At 39.2% G+C, this 23,361-nt stretch overlaps 1 protein-coding gene and 1 long non-coding RNA gene across 2 annotated transcripts in view; one reads left to right on the top strand and one right to left on the bottom strand.

Moving 5' to 3' along the window:
• LOC123388854 lies at positions 1-23,357 on the top strand. Its single transcript, XR_006603362.1, has 3 exons — positions 1-57; positions 11,379-11,453; positions 23,275-23,357. It is a non-coding gene; the product is annotated as an uncharacterized LOC123388854 (long non-coding RNA).
• The window catches only part of RSU1 (Ras suppressor protein 1), a 200,208-nt gene continuing 193,535 nt past the window's right edge, over positions 16,689-23,361 (bottom strand). The window contains exon 9 of the mRNA XM_013058890.2: positions 16,689-16,706. Within this exon, the coding sequence (XP_012914344.1) occupies position 16,706 (1 nt within the window). The 3' untranslated portion in view covers positions 16,689-16,705. The remainder of the gene's footprint in view (positions 16,707-23,361) is intronic.

A 23,361-nucleotide genomic window follows, 5' to 3' on the forward strand; every position in this document is an offset into this window, starting at 1 on the left:
ATGACATGATCTCCAATATAGGAAATCCTACAGTCTACAAAGAAGACTCTAGAACTAGTAAGTATGTGTAACTACTACTGCATATTTACTGAAGAGAAATAAAAACATATGTTCACACAAAGACTTACTCATGAACATATAAAGCAGTTTCATTTATGATAACCAAAAAGCAGAAACAAACTAAAGGTTCACCATCAAGTGAATGGAGAATGGATACATACATAATGGAATACTAACAAACAGATAAACAAACAAGAAATAATGAATCCTGACACAGGCAAAATTGTGGATGAATTTCAAAAGCAGTATACTGAGTGAAAGAAGTAAGACAAAAAAATACCACACACTGTAAGATCTGGTTTATATAAACAAATCCAATCTATAGTGACAGAAAATAGTTTAGCAGTTGCCTAGGGCTGAAGAGGAGGAGAGGTGACTGGCAGGAGACAGAAGAGAACTTCTGGGGTGATGAAAACATTCTATACATTGATTGTGGAGTGGTTATATCAGTATATAAATTTGTCAAAAATTATTGAAATGTATTCTTGAAATGGGGGCATTACATATATATGTAATGTGATATATCTATATATCTAGATATAGATATAGATATAGATATAGATATATAGATATAGATATCACCTCAAAGGTTGATTACTTTTCTAAAGAGAAGAAACAAAAAATTCCTTACACCAAAGGGCTTTCAGTCTAAGAAGTGCTGTATCCTTACGGCACTTTATTCTAAATTATATCAATAATTTAGAGGAGGGGGAGAATTTTCTAGTGAGGGATCTTAAAGCCTGTTCTAATATTAACATACTTTCTATATTAATGCTACCATCCATCATATCTCAATCTACAAAGTGACAACGATGCTAAGTGAATCAAGTAGCATACTAACTCCTTCTACTGACATCTTGACTATCCTTTATAATGTCATCTGCCTTCAAACAAATCAAATTTTGTCCTAAGAGGTACTATTCATAATATTTGTGCCATCAGTTTTACACTTACTGTGAGCACGGGCTAATAACAAGGTTTTTTAAGCTTAAGAGACTTCAGTGACATTTGAAAAATATCTGAGATGAAAAATATAGTAGATGAATAATTTCCTTAATCAGTATAATCTCCAACAAATTGACTATCAACCATTTACAACTGGTTCATGGGAAAATTTTTAAAGTCTTGGATGACTGTCAAAATAAATGTGTTATAAATGATCATTTAGATTATATAAGAATTAATAATAAAAGCTACTTTTTCATATCAATTCTCCTTAAATTATTTCCAATTACTGTCACTTATTCTTTTGTGGAATTTCTTGCCATTATCTTTCCTGACAAGCTTGAGCTCTGGTTGTATCCACAGGGAACAGGGATTTCTGTGCTACTACAGAGAGCTCTGGTTACAGCAAAATAATAGATTTCAGTTACCCAAGAATGACATTTCCTTGCTGCCTTAATCCTCACAGAGTGTTCCTTTCCTGGTTCACTAAAGGTGCTGATCAGATCGCAGACGAACAACCTGTGATGAAGTGGTTCTCTTATGTCCCAAGGTATAGGAGGTTGCAGTGTGGTGTGGAATGGAATGGGGTGGGGAGATGCAGGGACCTCACTTTCTCCTTTGGTTTTATTTGAAGCCATTAAGGAAAATGAATGATAAGGATAAAATGAAAGACTTCTAGAGTTAAGCAACACCAAAATCCCACCTGACGTGGAAAATAGGATTTTTAGTCTGGCATCTACCTCTGGCATCTCTTTTTGTAAAATATTCAGTAATAGACATCATTCTTCCTTAAGCTACATTCATGACTCCCTTAAAGCGAACCAAGTGCCTAGTCTTTGTAAGATGCTGGAGAAAGTTTTAATTTAATCCTCTGAACTTCTCTACAAAGTAGGCTTTATGATTATTTTTTCCATTTTGCATAAAAGAAAACTGAGACTCAGAGTGGTTACATAATTTCCCCCAAGGACACACAGCTAATAATTAGAGGAGGGAGGAGTCAAATGTAATCTGTCTGACTCCAATGTCACCAAGGCATGAGACTTTCTTATTGGGAAACTTGGTGGCTACTTATTCAGACATCAAGGACAGTCCGACAATGTTCAATGGGAGATTTTGCACAGAGAATATGAAGAGACTCATATGAAATCCAAAAGTCAATCTGAGATACAGTTTCGACCTTGCAATATACTGCAAAGATACTAAGATAAGAATAGGAGTTATAGGTATTCCTCCTCTACTAAAAAACTGTACTAATTTATAAGGCTGATCAAATAGATTCACTATTTGAAGACCTAATTAGTAAATATTTTGGAGGCAGACTGGCAGTATCTAAAGATACTGCATTTTTTTTTTTTTGGACTCAGCATTTCTACTTCTAGAATCTGTCTTACAATGAAACTTGCACTAGTGTTGAAGTATACATACATATCTACAAAATAATTTGCAAAGGTGCTTATAGGAGCAAAAATTGAAATGATCCAAGAAGCCATCACTGGGGACTGGTTTAAAAAGTGTTGCTGCATTTATTCAATTGCATTACCATGTAGGTTTAAAAGAAAGAAGTAGATTTACATGATGTAGGAGGTTATCCAAAATATATTAGGTAGAAACATATGTTGCGTAACAATATGTATACTATTTTTATAAAAGTAAGAAGATATATATTTGTATATGAATAGAAAATTCTGTAGGGATACATGCTAATTGTTAAAAGTGGTTATGCCTGTGGGAAAATATTGATAAGAAGGGAGAGAAATCTTTTGTCATCTTTGGAACTCCTAGATGTGTGCAATGACAATGTGTGTGTGTGTATGTGTGTTTAAATAGAAGTATTTGAATTTATATTGCTCTTTATACATATACATATATACATATGTATATACATATATGAATATTATAAAAAGTAAAGAGCAATATAATATAAATATAATATACATATATGAATATTATAAAAAGTAAAGATCAATATAATATATAAACATATATATGTATATATATATACATATATATAGGATAAAATGTGTGTATATACATATATGTACATATATGTATATATATACACACATATATATACATCCATTAAAACAACTGAATAGATCAAAATGTTAATAATGTTAACAATGGCTCTCTCTGGATGGTGGGGCTACAATTTCCTTTTAATCTTGTGCTTTATGTATTTTTACAAAATTTTCCTTAGTGGATATATTAAATTTATAATTATAATAAATTGTTGAGTCCCTGGACAGACCTCCTTCTCTCTGTAATTTGGCTGTATTAGCCACCTAAATGGATAAGTCTGAAAGAGTAGGATGTCCTTTATCTCATTGGGCAAAACAACACATTCTCAACATTTAGCCTGACAAAGCAGAGTGTTGTGGTTTACTAAGCAAACACAGATACACTCTATGTCTCCGGTGGCTTGGCAGTATGTGTTTGGGACCACCATCATCCAATCAATCAATGGAGATTACTTAGACAGTTGTTGCTCTCAGTATGTAGGTGCTGTAGGAGAATGCAAGGATGAGACATGGTTCTCATCTTCAAGGTAAAGAGCAGGATCTAGGTGAGCAAGAAACACCCACATAAGAAACAGAGGACAATCTCCAACACATAATCTGAACGTTTAAACTGTGTAGCGCAGAGAGACGAGCATTGTAGGCATTAGGAGGAGTCACAAGAGGTGCAAGGGTCCGTGGCATCGTGGTCCACTTGCCTCATTTGACCAGTGACACGCGTCAGCCTTAGGGAGTGAACGGATGTTACTCAGCAGAGTTCAGATTGACTTCTGTTCCTTGTGTCTCTTTTACTACTTTTTACATCTTAATCCTATAGACATTTGGAGCCAGTTATTCTTTGTTGTGAGAAGCTGTCCTGTGTTTTGCAGAATGTTTAGCAGCATCCCTGGGACCAACCCTCTACATGCTAGTCAACTCTATTGCCTACTTGTAACAGTCAATAATGTTGTTGCAAAAAATCACCCCCAGTCAGGAACTAGGGTGATTTTTGATTGATTAGGAGAAAAGAAGGAGCATTTAAGACAAGAGTTGAGATGGTCAAATATGCCACCTATTTGAGGGGGATGCTCAGGAAATGAGACAATCTTAGGGAACTCATGCAGTAGTGACTAGTGGAAAACATGGTTATGTAGGCAAAGTAGGACAAGACTCTGGAAACACAGATGTACCGAGATATCAAAGGAAATATAACGCCATTGTGAAGTGTAAATAGGGAAATGTCATGACCAAATAATATTTAAGGGAGACTGGCTTGCTTGAGATACAAGGATAGATTTCATGGGGAATGGAATGGATTCAGGAAAACAAGTTGTGAATAAATAACAACGTGCTTGGCAGCTCAGGGAGTGGAATGGGGTGGTGCCAATGGCCACAGGAAGGGATGGCAAGAGATTCAGTGTCTCTGAAAGGGAATATGAACAGGACTTGGCCTGATATGGAAGGTGAAGAAGAGCAAAGAATCAAAGATGATGACCCCAAGGATGAGGTGAAAAGCAACAGGTACAGAAGTCAAGAAAGGAACTCAACTTTCATTCATTAGTAATCTCGAGGGTTTTCATAATTGAAATGGCTTCTGTAAAGTATTTATAGATCAAATAAAAAATTCTAAACAATGCAGAAATAGGAAATATGCACATTGAGTATAAGTTGAAAGCTTTGGAGAAAAAGTGGTATTGGGAAAGGATTTCATAATCATACAAAACAGTAGCAAGGGCAATTTGGTGTAAAAAGGAAGGAGTTAGGGGACCCCTGTCACCTCACTGAGTCACAGGGTCATTCCAAGATCTTCAGCAAATCAGTTCAATTCTCTGTCTTTAAATGCTTATTAATCTATTAGTAAAATTAAATATATTTAATCTATTAATAAAGTTAAATCTATTTAAATGTTTCTTTAAATGCTACTGATATTATCTGTTCGAGGATATGTTCATCTTTTTGCTTATTCAACAAACACTGATTGAATTTTACCTCCATATGCTGGCCCCTGTGGGTAGCTCTAGAAATGTAAAAATGAAGGCAACATAACCCTTACCTTCAGAAAAAGTTGGTAAACCAACATATGATAGGAGGGAAATGTATCAGTTAGGATGCTCTTGGCTACAAGTAACAGAAGACCCCAACATAGCATGCCTTAAATAGTAAAGATACCTCTCTCAAAAAAAAAAAAAAAGCCTCAGAATACAAGGTTCTGGGGTTGGTTAATTCAGTCAACCAGTGTCATCAAGAAAGACCCAGGTATTTTCTGCCTTTCTACTTTGATGTCTTCAGAATGTTGGCTTTAGGATTTAGGCTTGTCCTTACTCATGGATGCAAATGGCTGCCACAGCTCCATGCATCATGTCCTGAGACAAATGATACTGAAACTGTGAGGTCAAAGAGAAGCAATGCATATATAAAACCCAGGTCCTGGAACACAGACATTATTCAATGGATGTTAGTTTAGCTATTATTATTTTTGAAATAATGTGATACCATTTAGCTCCTGGGAAACTGCTTGTATTAGTTTGCTAATACAAACTAACAAAGTATCATAATGAGTAGCTTAAATAACAGAAGCTTATCTTAGCACAGTTCTGGTGTGTAGAAGGTTGAAATAGGTGTCAACAGAACTGGTTTCTTGCAAAGGAAGGGTCTATTCTGATCTCTTCCCTTGACATGCAGATGCCCATTTCTCTCTTGGTCTCTCCACATTAACTTTTCTTTTCTTTTCTTTTTTTTTTTAAGTAGGTTCTATGCCCAGCATGGAGCCCAACTCAGGGCTTGAACTCATTATACTAAGAATGAGACCTCAGCTGAGATTAAGAGTCAGACACACACTGACTGAGTCATCCAAGCGTCCCCACATTATCTTACTACTTTGTGTGTCTTTCTCTTCCGTGGCCTTCTTTTTGTTAGGACACCAGTCATAGTAGATTAGGGGCTCACCTTACCCCAGTACTAACTGCATCTAAAACGATCCAGTTTCCACATAATTTCCATTTGGAGGTACAGGAAGTTAAGACTTCAACATATGGCATTTTGGGGGGGGGGAAACATATCAATCTATAATAGCGTTCATCAATGTGCTTTGGTTTAGGTGTCATTTACTAGTGCTTTAAAAATGACTTTTGAAGAGAGAAGAAATATTTCTTCTTCAAGAGAGAGGAAATAAGTGGGAAATTAGGAATTTGGCCAAGTGTTCCATGTATCAGATCTCCCTTCTAGTTAACAAATTCTCTTTCTGTATGAGTGGATTATTATCCACTTGGAGGTGAGAGCCATTCTGAGAAATTTTCCATAAACTGGGCCATTTTTATTAAGAATTATGGTATCTTCCCCTGGTTTTATTTCCTTTACTCTTTCCCCCTCCGACTTCATCTCACTTATTTCCCTGTTCTTTCTAAGAAAAACAAAAAATCCTGTTTTATTTATTTGCATTTCTTCCCCACATGGGGGAGAAACCCAGTGGCCAGAGGAGCGCGCCTAGAATTTAGACCACAGAGTGAAACAAAGCATAATACTTTTTACCAATTTATATATTCTCCTGGGTACAGGAAGAATTGGTAAGTTATTAAAAGTCAAGTGAGTGGTCTCAGCTGCTTGAGGGAAACCCCGAGACCGTCTGCAAGGTCTGGCCGTCTTTCATCTGGGGCCACAGCAACCCTCTCCTTGGCCCGGAGGGAAGATGGATGGAAGCGGAACCCTGGGTTTCATTTCTGGAGAGAGGGAGAAGCCGAGAGGGGACCTAACAGGGTCTCTCCCTCCTGGTCCTCGGCAGGACTGCAGCCTCCTTCATTACGCCAAGCTGAGAGGCAGTCTGGTCTCAGCTCCTTCCCTTAGTCCAGCCCCTTGGCTACCTCCCTCTTCCTTCCCCTTTCTTTTCCACCAGACCTACACGTGTTTGTGAACTAGAGCTTTTTAGTTTTGAAAACCAGAGCCACCAGACCCAGAGCTGCTTCCACTAGTGCGTTTTCTGCACCTGCTTGGTGAAATGAAGGGCTGGGCACTTGCCCTCTTATTCAGTCGAAATCGGCTGGCTCATTGCAATGACTCATGGAGGCCTCACTCACACTTACATAGGTCCGATTTTTAAATTTCAAACTCAGCTTGCTTCTGAAAACCAAATTAAATACTTTTTCTTTCTTTTTTAATGCTTACCATTAATATTTTGTAAGGAGAAATGAAAAAAAAAAAGTTTTAGCATCTCCAACAGTGTGTTCCATGAGTTTCCTGGTGGGAGGTGATAAAGGCATTTTTTTTAACTGACTAAAAATGGTTAGCCACAGCACCATGAAAATATCTCAGAATGTTTTAAAATGAAAAAAAAAAAATCCTGTGACATGGAAATAGCAATTTAGAGGGGGTCCAGGGTGCGCTGGCAGCTTTGAATGGCTGATTTTAGTCTTCCCCAGACCTCCCTCATGATTTCCACACCAATTTCCATCTACATCAAAAAAAAAAAAAAAAAAAAAAAAACCCACCAAAAAACAAGCCTCCTAAGGTACAGAGGGTAGAAAGTATGGGACCATTTGTTATTTTGGACATAGATGATTCCAACTGAGGGAGGACATTAAAATGTTTCAAGAAACACAGTCTTTGAAATACAGCAATAGATTCACATCTATAACAGACTCTTCCGTAATATGACCCCCTCAATGGAGTGCAGATCCCTTTTGTGACTCTCTCTCATGCTTCAGATCTCAGCCCGTAGGCACCTTTTTAAGTCCTGGAATTTAGCTATAGCCTTTACTGATGCTTAACAACCACTCGCGCCACACACAGATTGAGGCATAAAATTATGGTAGACAACATCATTCTAAAAACTTCTGCCATTTTCAACTTTCTGGAAATCCACTGCTTTGCTATATATTCCCGGAGGAGGATGGACGCCGCACTTGTAAAGTGCTTTGCATCCCTTACCAGGAGGATGGCGGGTGATGTGGCTGGAAACCAAAAATAATTTAACCTAATTTGCATGTCCAGAGAGGAGGTGTGATGAGGGAGAGTTAATTATTATTTACTGTTACTTCAAATAATACTCAATGAAAATGTGTCTCCCAGGATGCCAGGTGGTAATTACCCGCATTATTTTGTTAATATGCAGATTCTCCAGGACCATCTCTCTGCCACACTTGTCTCTCTCTCGGGGTTATTCTAGTAGTGCTAGGCTTCTCATGCCCACAGACCAGCCTACTCAACAGGTTCCACTCGAACATCTTTCTGGATGCTTATTCATTCTGGTCGCTCCTTATTTTTCATTTACTCAGGCTCCCCCTTACTTAGGAAGAGCTGCTCAGGGCTGGTAACCTTCTCTCGGAGGGGGGTGAGGGTGCCAAGGGCTGGAAGAGAGCTCAGGGGAGGCAGAGCTAGAATAAGATGTATTTCAGCTAGGTCTAATGTTGAGGCCATCCTGCAACAAAGAGAAAAGGGTGCTGAGCTGAGATAGGCAAACCTATCAATCTCTGAGCACTACCATATTACGCTGGGACTGCGTAGATTTAGGCGAAACAACACATAAACGTCCAGGCACTATTGGGTACCTGGTGAAATGAGAAACAGTCCCCTGTGTCTTCCAAGTCTTTAGTTGCTTTGGGAAGGAAATCTCGTCTCAACATCAACAGGTTGGCCTAGAGAGGTCTACTGACAGTTGGGTTAGATCAATTTTCACTCCAATACAGTTCTCTGCTTTAGGCAGTCTTCAAAATGTGTACAAAACCACCACTTCCATTTCTACAGTGCTTGACTGTGCTTGATCTTTCTCTATGTTCTTCCAACCAACTATGCTCATTTTTGAAACAGACTGGCTCATTTTCTCAGATCACCAAAGAAGGGGGTTTGTCTTTTGCTTTTGGGGGTTATTCCCCCCCAGATCCCCCCAACAAATCTCTGGGATTTTCCAAATAAATAGTGTTATATCATAATCCAGATTTGGGGGCTTTTGCCATGTGGCCTTTGAGCCAGCTTTGACTTGACCTGGGGAGTTTACATCCGGATGCAGTGACGGCACTAGGTTTTGCTGTATGACAGAGCTAACTGCTATATCATGTTCTTAGGCTACTGACGATCTGCCTTTGGTAACTCTTAAGCACTGCCCACACATTAGAGTCCTAAGTCACACCATCATTCTCACGCTTTGGAAGAGGGCAGTGAGGGGCACTTATGTGTGGCAATTATGCAATTTTTGTGGACAGAGCACATTAGCTTATCTTCTGTCAGTTTGTATCTAGTCTTCTCTTTTCGTATTTTATTTCGTGATCCCTGGATTAAGGCTGACGTCCAGATTCTTGTCCTGATTTGGCAGCTATTTTGCTGCAAGACTTGAATTTCTGGGGTCAATTGACTTCTCTGGGTTTCACTTTTCTCAGCTGCCAGAAACAGGGTTTGGACAAGACGGTCTCCAAAATCCTTGCCTGATTGAGTCCTCTAAGGTTCTCTGACATCCTGTTTTCATGTTACGATTTTTTTTTTTTAAGAGGAGGGGGCATGCAGATAGGATGGTGATATTTTATTTCTCAAAAGCTTTGATCAAACCAAGTCGGCTGAGTGGGGAGCTGGTATCTCTCCACTTTCGTCTCCATATAAAATGGCTTAAGTTGCTAACTATATGCAAGGAAGCATTTCTTGAGAAAATGTGAAAAATGTAAATGTGGTTAGAACTCTTTTACGATGCATAGATATGATCTCTACTTTATAATGCTGGTGATCTCTGTTCTCTTGCAGCCAGAAATCATCAAGGGAAAAAAAAAATCAATGAGCAGCTAGAAGGGCTGTGGTGGTGCTCTTTGAAGAGTACAATGGCAAAAAGTTACAACAGAAATATCATTCATTGATGGAGGGTGATGATTTGGTGCCTAGTCTTGTTCTGGTGTCATTATACAGCCCTGAATTTATGACAATTTGCCAAATGATGGTGCAATGGGAAACCTAATTTGTGCTAATTGCTCTTCGTGGTGAAATCAAGTTTAAGTTATTTAAAAGCTACTAGTCAAAACAATCAGGTTCAATACCACATTCTCAACTTTTGGTTTCCTATTAAAGACTTTTTCAGAAGGCACATACCACTACCACGGACTAGAGTGGCCGCCATTTTGTGAAGGCTGGCAAAATACTGATATTGTTAAGCTTTGGCATCCACACAGCCAAGTGGCTTGACAAAGCTCATCGCCCAGGTACTACTGCTGTGCCAACCAAGTCTGATACACCAATTTTCCATTCTTCCAAAGCGTTCTTCTACACATCTACATCAAATCATATGAATTCTCAACTTCAAATCCTTCTATGGATTCTCTTTGGGTTCATAATGAAATGCATACTCCATAAGACAGCTGAAAATCCCCTGTGTGTATTTCCAGTGCTGGGACAGCACAAGGCTTATGATATACATCTGATGAATATTTGCTGAATTAATGAAAATCCTGCGTGATCTGGTCTCTGTTCATCTCTCCTACCTCTTTGTTCATCTCCAGCCAGTGTGGCCTTCTTACAGTTTGAGAAATGTACCAACTTCCTGTTCTGCAAAAGGCTTCACCTTGAGCACTCTTTCCTTTGGTCAAATTCTACCTTCTTCCAGATAAACCATCATTCTTTCAGGTTTTGGGTAATCTTATTGGCTCCTGGTATTATTTTTTCTTATAGCACCAAATTCTTCAATTTCAGAGGATTATCAAGTTTCTAATTATATAGTTATTTGTGTGACTACTAATTTCTAATTTCTCCCATTAGACAAGATGATTAGTTTCCAGGGATTGTGTCTGCATTGACACTGTATATTTTATAACCAATACTGCCCATACAGGATGCTTCCTCAATCAACCCTTATTTTAAAAATTATTTTAGAGTAACCACTGACATGTTAAAATTAAATTTGTATTTATTTATTCTACATATTTAATACATGTAGGCAGTTTTTTAAAAAGGGGAGACAGTGAAAAGGAAGTCCCCTGTTTCTGTCCCCGGAAGTGACCTCTGCTGTGTTTTATATCTATCTCCGGCCAGAGATCATCTGTGAGGACGAGCACATATCCCACATAGAGCCAATAAATGCTCCTTGAGGAATGAATTAATGAATCAATTCTATTATCACAAACTCATAGTGAAAGTTTTTAAGGGGGCAACTGGATGAGAGCTTTTCATTTTGTGCATAAAACTATATAAAATAAGCCTCACCTAGATAACAAAGAAAAAAAAACAATATAGCAAGCTCAGAAAAAAAACCTTTTCATATTCTTTTTGTCTTTGTTTATAGCTCTGGATTAGAAAATAAGCATGAATACAGAATGTCACCCAGCACTTGTAAAGAATGAGATTTCTTTAATGAGGTAACTAAAAAAGTTTCCCTTTCCTCAAAAGAGATAATGATATTTTTATCCTTTTTTGTAGCAGGAGAAGCTACCTGATGAAAAAGGAATCGTTCAGGTTCTTCACGGGGGAACTGGGTGCACAGTCAGGGCTGAGGTAAGGCGTCTCCCTAAAGCACTCCCGGGACTCATAGCCCAGGGTGATACCAAGACCCTAGGATGTGGCCACACCCCGTTCTGGGTCAGCCAACAATGAAATGAAAACCACACACAGCCCTGGTCTTGCTCTGGTTTTTCCACTCTCCTCAGCGCCGCAGTCACTGCTGGCCTCGCTCCTGCCGTAAAAGCCACCAACTACGTGGCTTAAACCAATAGGAATTCACTCTCCCACCGTTCTGGAGGCAAGAAGTTCAAAATCAAGGTGTCGGCAGGGCCACACGCCATCTGAAGGCTCTAGGGAACGTTCCTTCCTTGTCGTTTCCAGTTCTTGATGCCAGGCAGGGCACGCAGGCCTTCCTCGGCATCCTCCACCTGCAGCTCTGTTGCTCCAATCTCCGCCTCCACGGTCACATGGCTTTTGCCCATCGATGTCCCCTGCAGTGTCATGACATGGATTTTTCCTAGGCACACGATTGGATTGAGGGCACACCTTCCTCCTCCAGTAGGACTTTAACTTAATTACATCAGCAAAGGCTGTAGTTCCAAATACTGTCCCATTGTAAAGGTTCCAGGTAGACACAGATCTTTATGGGAGACACTCTCCAGTCCAGCTTAGTACCCAAAGCAGATGACCTGTGACCAAGGGAAACCGAAACCAGGGCCCAAAGCATGACCATGGTGACTCCCTCTGACCGCAGCTTCTTCCCAGCCCACGGAAACTGAGCTGCTTTGTGAGTGTCCCCCAAGCACCTACAATTGAAATCACCACGTTTTCACATCACTTATTTTTAGATCAAGTGCGTTTTTTATTGCCTTTCACCCAAATCTTTTCCATTGCTGATCCTTACAAAACGGCACAGCGAAGCTCCATCCTACACTGGAGTTTGAAATGATTGGACAATCTTGCAGCTAAGACCTCGTCTTCAGGCAGGGCCTCCCCTGATGGAAACATTGGTCTCGCGCTGCATTGTGATTTAAGACGTGGCTCTTTGTTAAAATCCTGGTTGCACAAGTGACAAATACACCAGCCCACACAAGCAGCGAGACTGCCCGCCTGGGATGGCACGGATATTTTGGGCGGTCCTCCGGGGGAGTTATGAATGGATTGGGCTGCTTTCCCTACTTTCGATTGTTAGCCGGTGGAGGCTGCTTTCCTCCTGGGGCAGGAACGAACCGGTTTTGCTGACAACACTCGTACACAGAAAATACCAATTTCAGAGCGCTGGTGGACAGAAGAAGCATCAAGAAGACGGCACCTCTAGAGACTGATAAAATTGGTCCTGTGAATGTGGACACTAGGATGCTTTCTGAGGTGGGAGAGCAGAATCCCTCTCCTCAAGGAGCTATGTGTCCTGTCAGCTGCATAACCAACACCTTGGTCTTTTTTTTTTTTTTTTAAGATTTTATTTATTTGTCAGAGAGAGAGAGAGACAGCAAAAGAGGGAACACAAGCAGGGAGTGGGAGAGGGAGAAGCAATGCGGGGCCCGATCCCAGGACCCTGGGATCATGACCTGAGTTGAAGGCAAATGCTTAACTGACTGAGCCACCCAGGCACCCCTGGTTCTATTCTTATACAAGGAGCTGACATAATCTGCAAGTAGGAGGTAAGGAGCAATTTCCCTAAGTAGACGCTTTTCCCTGATAACATGACATTCTTACCCAACCCTATTTCCTTCATTCACCCCTGGTTCCTGGCCCTGCAAACTTATGAGAGGTATTGCCTGGTTCTTAGTCTCTACATATCCCATGATGCGACATGACCTCTCCATTTATAAGATTAGTTTAAAAGCTTATGTAAAACAGGGGCGCCTGGGTGGCTCAGTAGGTTAAGCCTCTGCCTTCGGCCCAGGTCATGATCTCAGGGTCCTGGGATCAAGCCCCGCATCCGGCTTTCTGCTCAGCAGGGAGCCTGCTTCCCTCCGCCCCTCTCTCTGCCTGCCTCTCTGCCTGCTTGTGATCTCTCCCTGTGTCAAATAAATAAATAAAATCTTAAAAAAAAAAAAAAAAAAGCTTATGTAAAACAGCCACAGAATGTTTGAATTACCCCATGGAAACAACATTCATCTGTCCTACGATATCCGAATGCCCCATAGGCTCTAGGTCCTCTGTTAGGTAGGAGGGCAGTTGGGTGAAGGGCGGGGTGCGGGGGTGTCTTTCCTTGGTCTCTGAGCTGCTACAAAGTCACAGGTGGTCTGATCACGTCAGGCTAAAACTGACTGAAAATGAAACCCAAGAAACTTGCCACCTATTTCAGAAGGAAATGCTCCTCGGATGGGTCATGGGAGAGAATCCCCTTTGGAGAAAAATAGTTGCTCATGGAACAATATGTGAAGTGCAGCTTTTCTGGAAGAGAAAAGAAAAAGCCAGAGCTGTTTGCAGGTGCGGTGGCGGCGGTGGGGGGAAGTCGGGTCACCTCTTTTGGTCCACATCTCTCTTGGCCATCAGACAGATGCTGTCACTTACTAAGCATGAGAACAGAGAGAGTGGAAACCAAAAGTCAGCACTTAGAGAAGTGGTGATGTTTCACCAACCCTGCTGCCATCGCACACTCACTGTGTTAATAAAACGGACATTTCAAGAAACCAAAAGCAGACATTCCCGTCTGAGGGATGATGTGAAGGGAATCTTGCTTGACAGCAGAGTGGTAATGTCCGACGGAGAAAAGGGCGCTGCTCTAGGAACCGAGAGAATCTTGTCCTACATCCTGGCTCTGCCACTCCCTAGTTTGGGGCCTTTAGGAAAGCCTTCTCGTTTCCCTGAGGTGACATTTCCTAGAGGACGACGATAACCAGAACGAAAAACACGCAATGTCCGAGACATGAAGTCCCTCAGGAAATAAATGCTAAGAGTCCTATAAACTGAATTCAGGAGGAAACCAGGCAATGGCAACTTACCACATTCTATTATGTCGGAAATGAGTAGGAGATAAGAGGCAAAACCACACAGTGATTATGTGCAGTACTCATACAAATCTCACACTTCTGAAGACCACGGAGGTCTCCTGTTATATTGATGGAACAATGAACAACACACAACCACCTGTAGACATTATATGTGTGTGTGTGTGTGTACATATATATATATATAATCTTATGATATTAAGGATGAAGAAATACACACATGAATAATTAATGCCTAATTTGAGGTCACAAAGTATCAAGGATACAACAGAGACCAGTGGTATTTTGGCTGCTGGTTCCGCTGTCTTTAAACATCCCTTCCCGGAGAAGTGTGCTTGGATGAACACCCACAGGTTCTTTGGATTGACTCACATTGACCAGAGTTCTTGGATTTTGCTCTGGGGCCTTTCCTCTAGATGTCTTAACAGACAAATTAAATATAAAGTCGTAACGGGGGTACAATGCCCTTCTGGTTCAAGAGGCTACAGAAGAAATCAATGGTTATTGAAAGAAGGTTGTAAATAATCGGGTATGCAACAGTTGGGTCCTCACAAGAAAAACCAAAAAATCAGGTAAAAATTTGCTTTAACTTCTGCAGTGCTGAATAAAGTCTCACTACAGTATTCAGGGATTATTTTTCCCTTATGCAAATTTGAGAAAAATAAATAAAATGGACTCAAAGCACGGGATAGAAAACTACAGAAACATCTAAGATTATCCCTTCCTTCTTCCTTAGTGTTCACTTTATATTATCCAAATGACAATAGTATTGAACTCAATTAAACAAATATTTACAGAGCTCCTAATGTATACCAGGCATCAGGCTGAGTGCTGCGGATGTAACAGTTAATGGAATAATCAGGGGACACTTTGGGTGAAGGGCTACATAGTAGATCTATTTGGTTTTTGGGTCATACAAGCTGTCACGACCAGCGAGCTCTGCTGGAGCAGCACAAAAGCAGCCTCACGGCGACTATGCTGTAGAGATGACAGAACCTACAATCTGGGGGTTGAAGACAGGTAAAAAATTAAACTGCGATTTTTAAAAAAGATTTTATTTACTTGAGAGAGAGCACAAGAGAAAGAGCACGAGCAGGGGAGAAGGTAGGGGAAGGAGAGACATGAGCCAACTCTCTGCTGAGCAGGGAGCCTGCCCTGGGGATCATGACCTGAGCAGAGGGCAGACGCTTAATCGACTGAGCCACCCACATGTCCCCAAATAAACTGCAATTTAAAACAGGGTGATCAAGGCAGGATTAAGAAAGTGACTCTGAGGGGCGCCTGGGTGGCTCAGTGGGTTAAAGCCTCTGCCTTCGGCTCAGGTCATGATCTCAGGGTCCTGGGATCAAGCCCCGCATCGGCCTCTGCCTGCCTTTCCGTCTACTTGTGATTTCTGTCTGTCAAATAAATAAATAAAATCTTAAAAAAAAAAAAAAGAAAAAAGAAAAAGAAAAAGAAAGTGACTCTGAAACAAAGATTTGAAGTTGGTGGAAGCATTATATTTGGGAGAACACTGTAGGAAAAGGACAGAAGGCAAAAAAGCCCTAATGTGAGAAGGACCTGGGAGCCAGTAAGGCTGAGATAAAGCAAGTGGGACAAGTCGAGGAGGAAAGGCAGATCACAGATGGTCTTGCAGACCACGGTTCCTGGGAGACACCAGTGGGAGATTCTGTACAGAACCGTGTTCTGGTTTCTGTGTCAGAAGGATCACTGCTGAACAGAGCTTATAAGGGAGCAAGAACAAAAGCAGGGGAGCCCAACTGGAGGATATTGTAAAAATCCAGGTGAGAAGTCAGAGAACCTGGACCGGTGTGGAGGAAGACGGGACGAAGCCCGCAGCTCTGGAGACTTCTGAAGCCCAGAAGAATTTCTGAAATGTGCACATGGGATATTTTGATTATAAAGTTTTGTTGGAAGCTTCACTGTTAGAAACTTAACTTGCAATTCAATACAACCAACAAGTTATTTCATACATAAACGTGAGCCTAAGTAAAAACAAAGAAAGGGTCAACTTCTGCTCTGTATTTCCAGAAATTAATATTGACATGATGACTAAGAAAATCCAATTCCTTCTAGAGTCAGATACTTTTCATTCTACATCTATTCCAAATTCACATAGTGAGGATTCACCTATGTTAAGTGGTTTCTAAGTAGTTTCTATTCGAGTAAATGTGATGTGACTCTAGACCTGTTGCTTGATCCTAGAGAATATATCCCAACATGAGTCCTACCAATTATAGGTGTGGTGCCATGCATAATGAAAAAGCAGTTCTGGGTCAGATGCCCCTGCATACCTTAGTTCCTTCTCAGAGATTCAAAATGGACAGGAAGATGGTCAGTCTCTGCAAACCTGCAGGGGAAAAAAAAAACAAAAACAAAAAACAAAACTTCTTTAACCAGGATTCTCTCTTCAACACTAACCTTTTCTGCCTGCTTTCACCTTTTCTACTTGCTTTTCTCTTAACCAGAAAGAAAAAATTCATTGGACTCATGATAAACAGAACATTTAACTGATAGCCAAGAAAGAGAAATACTTCTCTTGTAGATCTAAGATTCATTATACGACTTATTCCTAAACACTCCTGTCCTGCTTATCTCACAAAGTTGCTGCAAGGACCAAATGCAGTTATATAGCAGAACTCTTTCGCACACTCTCCAAGGCATCCAGCCCATGGGCAAGGCCAGTCAGTGTCTTACATAAAGAGTTGAAGGAAGAATGCTTCCAACAAAGAATGAAAAACGTATCCATAGGTTCCCATACAGGCTTTAAAGCACTAGAGTAGAGGCGAGCTTGAGAGAATGCACGGCATTTCCCAGTAACAATGATCTCATCATTGCTCTAAAAAGGTCAGGTTATTTTTTGTTAAAAAGCTACCTTTTGGAGAGACTGACATCACCAAGATGGCAACATAGATTGTTCCTGACATTGCTCCCTTCCCAACAACAACTGTTCCTGTACAAGACACCAGAGAAAAAACCCAAGAGGAGACAAAATTGACTTAAAACTAAAAATGGTAAAAAGAGGGGAAAAAAAAGTCCACTATAAAATTATAAAGGGACCAATCTATCCCAAAGATTTAACAAATGCAAACATCTTTTACGCACCCTACAACAGAAGACCTAAACATCTAGAGCAAAAACTGACAGAGCTGAAAGGGAAAGGAAAGAGCAATACAGTAATATTTGGGGATTTTAATACTGCACTCAACAATGGATAGATCCTTCAGACAGAATCAATAAGGTTAACAGCAGGCTTGAACAATATTATAAACCAAATGAACCTAACAAACATATACAGAACATTTTATCAGTCAATAGCAGAGTACACATTCTTCCTAAGTGCACAGGGAACATTTTCAGGCTACACCATGTGTTAGGCAACCAAAAAACCTCAAGTCTTAACAAATTAAAGAAGATTAAAATCATACCAATTATCTTCTCTGACCATAATGGTAAAACTAGAAATGGTAAAACATAAACTAGAAAAAACAGAAGAAATACTGGGAAACTCATATATAAATGGAAATTAAACAACACCCTCCTAAACAATTGATGGGTCAAAGGGGAAATAAAGTATTTTGAGACAAATGAAAATGGAAACATCACATACCAACATTTATGAAATGCAGCAAAATCAGTTATAAGAGGGAAGTACATTGAGAAAGAACTCAAAAAAAGCACCTAACTCAATACCTCAAAGAATGAGAAAAGCAAGAATTACTCCAAAGTTAGCAGAAGAAAGGAAATAATAAAGATCAGAGCAGAAATACATGAAATACAGAAGAGAGCAATAGAAAAAATAAACTTACAGTTTAAAAACCAAAACAAAACAACAACAACCTAGAGTTGGTTCTTTGAAAAGATACATTTGACAAACCTGTAGCTAGATAACCAGGAAAAACCAAAGAACCCAAATCAGCAAAACTGTAAATGAAAGAGACATTACAACCAAAACCACAGGAATATAAAAGATAAGGAGCTACTACGAACTATATGCCAACAAATTAGACAACGTAGAAGAAATGAGAAAATTCTCAGAAAAATGCAATGTACCAAGAATGGATCAGGAAGAAATAGAAAACCTAAAGAGAACAATTACTAGCTAGATCGAACAGTAATCAAAAATCTCACAAAAGTCCAAGACCTGATGGCTTCACTGGTAAATTTTACCAAACAAAGAATGAACATCAATCCTTCTCAAACTCTTTAAAAAAAAATTGTAGAGGAGGCAGCACTCCCAAACTCATTTTATTAGGCCAGCAACACCCTGTTAACAAAGCCAAAAAGGACACTAGAAGAAAACGTATCTCTGGCTGAATATGGATGAAAAAATTCTCAATAAAATACTAGCAAATACTAAATTCAGCAGCACATTAAAAGGATCATTCACTGTGATCAAGTGGCCTTTATTGCTGGGATGCAAGGATGCTCAACATACACAAACCCATAAATATATATTATTAAAATGAAAGAAAAAACATAATCATCTCAATAGACGTAGAAAGTATTTGACAAGACTCAACATGCAATCATGATAAAAACTCAACTAGGCATAGAAAGAACATACTTATTAATAAAGGTCATATATGAAAAGACTACAGCTAACATCATACTCAGTGGTAGAGGGTTAAAAACTTTTTCTCTAAGGTTAAGAACAAGTCAGGTGTACTCACTCTTACCATTCATATTCAACACAGTACTGAAAGTCCTAGCCAGAGCAATCAAGCAAAAGAAAGAAAAGGCATCAATACTGAGAAGGAAGAAGTAAAACTGGCTCTTTTCATAGATGACATGGATTTCTATATAGAAAACCTTAAAAGCTCATCCGAAATACTGTTAGTTCTAATCAATGAATTCAGTAAAGTTGCAGGATATAAAACCAACATGCAAAATCAGTCGTGTTTCCATACTCTAACAAACTTTCTGAGAAAAAAAAAATATTGATCCCATTTACAATAACATCAAAAACAATACCAAGGAATACATTTAACTAAGGGTATGAACATTTCAACTATGAAAACTATAAAACATTGAAGAAAAAAATCTAAGAAGACAGAGATAAACATAAAGGTATCTATCTCATGTTCACAGACTGAAAGAATTTTTATTGTTGAAACATCCATACTACCAAAAGCCATCCACAGAGTCAATGCAATCCCTATCAGGATTCCAATCACAGTTTTTACACACGCAGTAAAAAAAAATCCCAAAACATGTATGGAACCATAAAAGACCCCAATAGCTAAAGCAATCCTAAGAACAAAAAAGTGGGAGATAACATATATCCTGACTTCAAATGTATTATAAAGCTATAGTAATCAAAACAGTATGGTGCTAACATAAAAACAGATACACAGACCAAGAGAACATAATCAAGAGCCCAGAAATGAACCTACACATATACGTCAACTGATATTTGACAAGAAAGCCAAGCACATCCAGTAGGGAATAGATGTTCTCTTCAGTAAATGGAGATTCACATGTGAGAGAATAAACTAGACCCCTATCTTACACTACTCAAAAAGAACTAAGGACTTAAATGTAAGGCAAGAAACCTTGAAACTCCTAGAAGAAAATACAGGAAAAAAGCTTCCTGACTTGGGCTTTGGCGATGATTTTTTGGATAGGACACCTAAAGCACAAGCCACAAAATTAAAAATACGTAAAAGGAATTACATCCAACTAAAACACTTCTGCACAGCATAGGAGATGATCAACAAAATTAAAAGACAACCTACAGAATAGAAAAACATATTTGCAAATTCTGTATCTGTTAAAATCCAAAATATACAAATAGTCCATACAACCCAAGAGGAAAAAAAAAATACAATTACAAAATGGGCAAAGAACCCGAATAGACATTTTTTTGAAGAAGTTACACAAATCGCCAACAAATGAAAAATGCTCAACATCACTACCCAGTAGAGAAATACAAATCAAAAGCACAATATCATCTCACACCTGGTAGAATAGCTATCCCCCAAAAGGTAAGAGATAACGAACACTGGCAAGGATACAGAGGAAACCATTGTGCACTGCTGGTGGGAATATAAATGGGTGCAGCTACTATGGAAAACAGTACGGAGGTTCCTCAAAATATTAAAAATAGAACTACATATATCCATCAATTCTCCTTCCAGGAATATATCCAAAGAAAATGAAAGCACTATGTTGAAGAGCTATCTGCATCCCCTTGTTCACAGCGGCATTACTTAGAAGAGCCAAGACGTGAAAGTAACCCAAGTGTCCGCTGAGAGATAAATGGACAGAGAAGACCTGACACACACACACATATATATACACACGGCAATACTACTATATTGGAAGTTCTCAGCCATAAAAAAGAACCTTGCCATTTGTGACAACATGGATGGATCTTGAGGGCATTATGTTAGGTGAAATTAGTCAGAGAAAACAGAAACACTCTATGATCTCATTTACTTGTGAAATCTAAAAAAAAGAACCAAACCAAACTCATAGGAAAGCAGATCAGATCTGAGGTTGCCAGGGGCGGGCATGGGGGTAGGAAATGGATGAGATGGTCAAAAGGTACGAACTTCCAGTGATAAGATCACTAAGTCCTGAGCATGTAAGGTACAACATCATGGCTCTGGTTAACACTGCTCTATGCTATATTTGAAAGTTAAGAGTAAATCCTGAGTTCTCATCACAAAGAGAAAACTTTTTTTATCGATATGAAATGATGGATGTTGAATTACTGCGGTAATCACTTCACAATATATGAGTCAATTCACGATGCTGTATACTTGAAAATTACACAGTGCTGTATGTCAATTATATCTCAGTAAAACTTGGTAATAATGAACTGTGGATAAAACATTAATCAGGGTACCAAGCAACCAAAAAGTGTATGAGAACACGCAAAAAACCCACTTTAATGACAAAGAAAAAAAATACCCTAAGATTTTATATTGTGCTTGAATACAAATATACGTTATTTTCTAGATTGCTAACTGTATGCATTTCATTTTGAAAACAAGTATTTAATATTTTTTGATTACAGAAGTACACATAATCACTACAGAAAATTTAGAGAAAAAGTATTTAAAATTAAAAACAATTGGTGAAGGGGATTAAGAGTACACTTATCCAGATGAGCACTAGTTGAATCACTACATCGTTAACACTTTAAACTAATACAACACTCTATGTTAACCACACTGGAATTAAAATTAAAAAATTAATAATTAAAAAATAATAAAAATTAGAAAATTTTTTTAAAATTAAAAACAATCTTAACCCAACCATGGAGAGATAATTTATCAGCCAAAAAAATCCTGGTCCATTTAATTTTTCTGCATATACATATTATAAACATCATTTCCTTTTTACACTGCTAGGACCATATAGTTCTTTAAATTTTACTTTCTTACTTGAGGATAGCATTATCTCCCTTTGCCCTTAGATACTGTTCTGTAAGTTTTAACGTCTTCATAAAAGTTTGTCATGGGAACACACTGCTGTTAACCCTTCTTCCATGGGTAGGCATTTACTTTTGTCCGTGTTTCCACTGTGTAAAAAGCAGTAAGGTAATTTTCAAATATAGCTCTTTGTGTGCATCTCTGATAATGTCCTCAGGATAAATTCCTAGAAATAAAACTTCTGGGTTGGAGTACACAATTTTAAGGTTTTGCTATGTATGTCAAATTGCTACCACCTTCCTGAAGAGAAATTTATATTCCCAATAGCAGCATATAAGAACATTTATCTCATGTTCCTCCCCACCAGTAACTACGCCTTTAAAAAAAATATTTGCACATATCTCATTGTTACACGTTATTTATTTTTGGTCTGATTTGTATTTTTTTTGATTACTGGTGAGTTTGGATGTTTTTTTTTCATGTTCCTTAGAGATATTTCCTCTCTGCAAATTTACGTGTATTGCCCATATTTCTATCGAGAGGTTTCATCTTTTAAAGAAATGATTCCTAGGAGTTATCATGATATTTTTACTAATGCTTTGTTGCTCGCTCAGTTTCCAATCAACAACAGCAGAGGCATTGTTCATCCTCCTGCAATTTTACGAGTTAAAAAAACAACTGAAAAAAATTCAGGCTGAGGGAAAGACTGCCCCTAGAAAACTTAAGTCGACCCTAACTCCAAAGAGGAGATGGTACCGGGGAATTTCTTCGCCCACCAGAATGGTGTACCAAGAAGTTTTCCAGAAACAGTGAGCGTAGATCCTGATCTTGATCAGTGGTCTCTCTGATTCAAATGCAAAGTCCGTCTCCCACGTAAATCTGGATTTTTTTTTTTCTGGTTGTGTTTTGATTCTGGTTTTTTCCATGTCCTAGGGGATCCTGGTTCTTGGGGGGTTCCACTGTGAAACGGAAGGGAGGGGAGACGGGGTAGACACGCCACAATCTGAGAGGGTTACGTCTTCACTCTCCTTTTGTTTCGAGGCGCTGGGTGTTGGCAGCCCTCTTAGCGCAAGGATGCTGCTTGGGTTTATTTTCACTCACATCCATATTACTGTTGGTAAGAACAAAGCTGCCTATCACAGATGCTACACAATTGCTTGTTTAATGACTCTGCAGCTGCAGTTTCTTCCCTGGGAGTGGGGCTGGGTGTGCACGTTCACACAACCCCGTTGGCACCACCAGAGTCACGCGGGAGGGTGCTCTGCTCTGAGCAGATCTGCTGCAGTGACAAGAAACATCCCTGAGTTTTTCTCTCTCCGTTTCACAACTTTTGTCTACCAGCCGCTGGCAGAAGTCACCATTTCTTCAGCTAAGAAGTGCTGCTTTCCAAAATCCTTTGGCAGAGTCTCCCAGAGATTTGTTTTTCTGTTCCTTCCTAATTTAGAAACAGTCTTCAAAGGGGGGAAAAAAAATCCAACCTGACAAATCAATGCGAGAGGAAACCAATTCTGATGTAATTTTGCATTTCTTTCCCAGAACGTTCTAGAGTTTACCATCTACAGCCAATACAGTTCGGATGGGATCATTTAGGGGGGAAGAAAATAAACGAAGATGTGCACACCC

Source organism: Mustela putorius, unplaced genomic scaffold (genome assembly GCF_011764305.1).
Source record: "Mustela putorius furo isolate JIRA1106 unplaced genomic scaffold, ASM1176430v1.1 tig00003913_pilon_pilon_pilon, whole genome shotgun sequence".
In the NCBI taxonomy this organism is placed as follows: domain Eukaryota; kingdom Metazoa; phylum Chordata; class Mammalia; order Carnivora; family Mustelidae; genus Mustela; species Mustela putorius.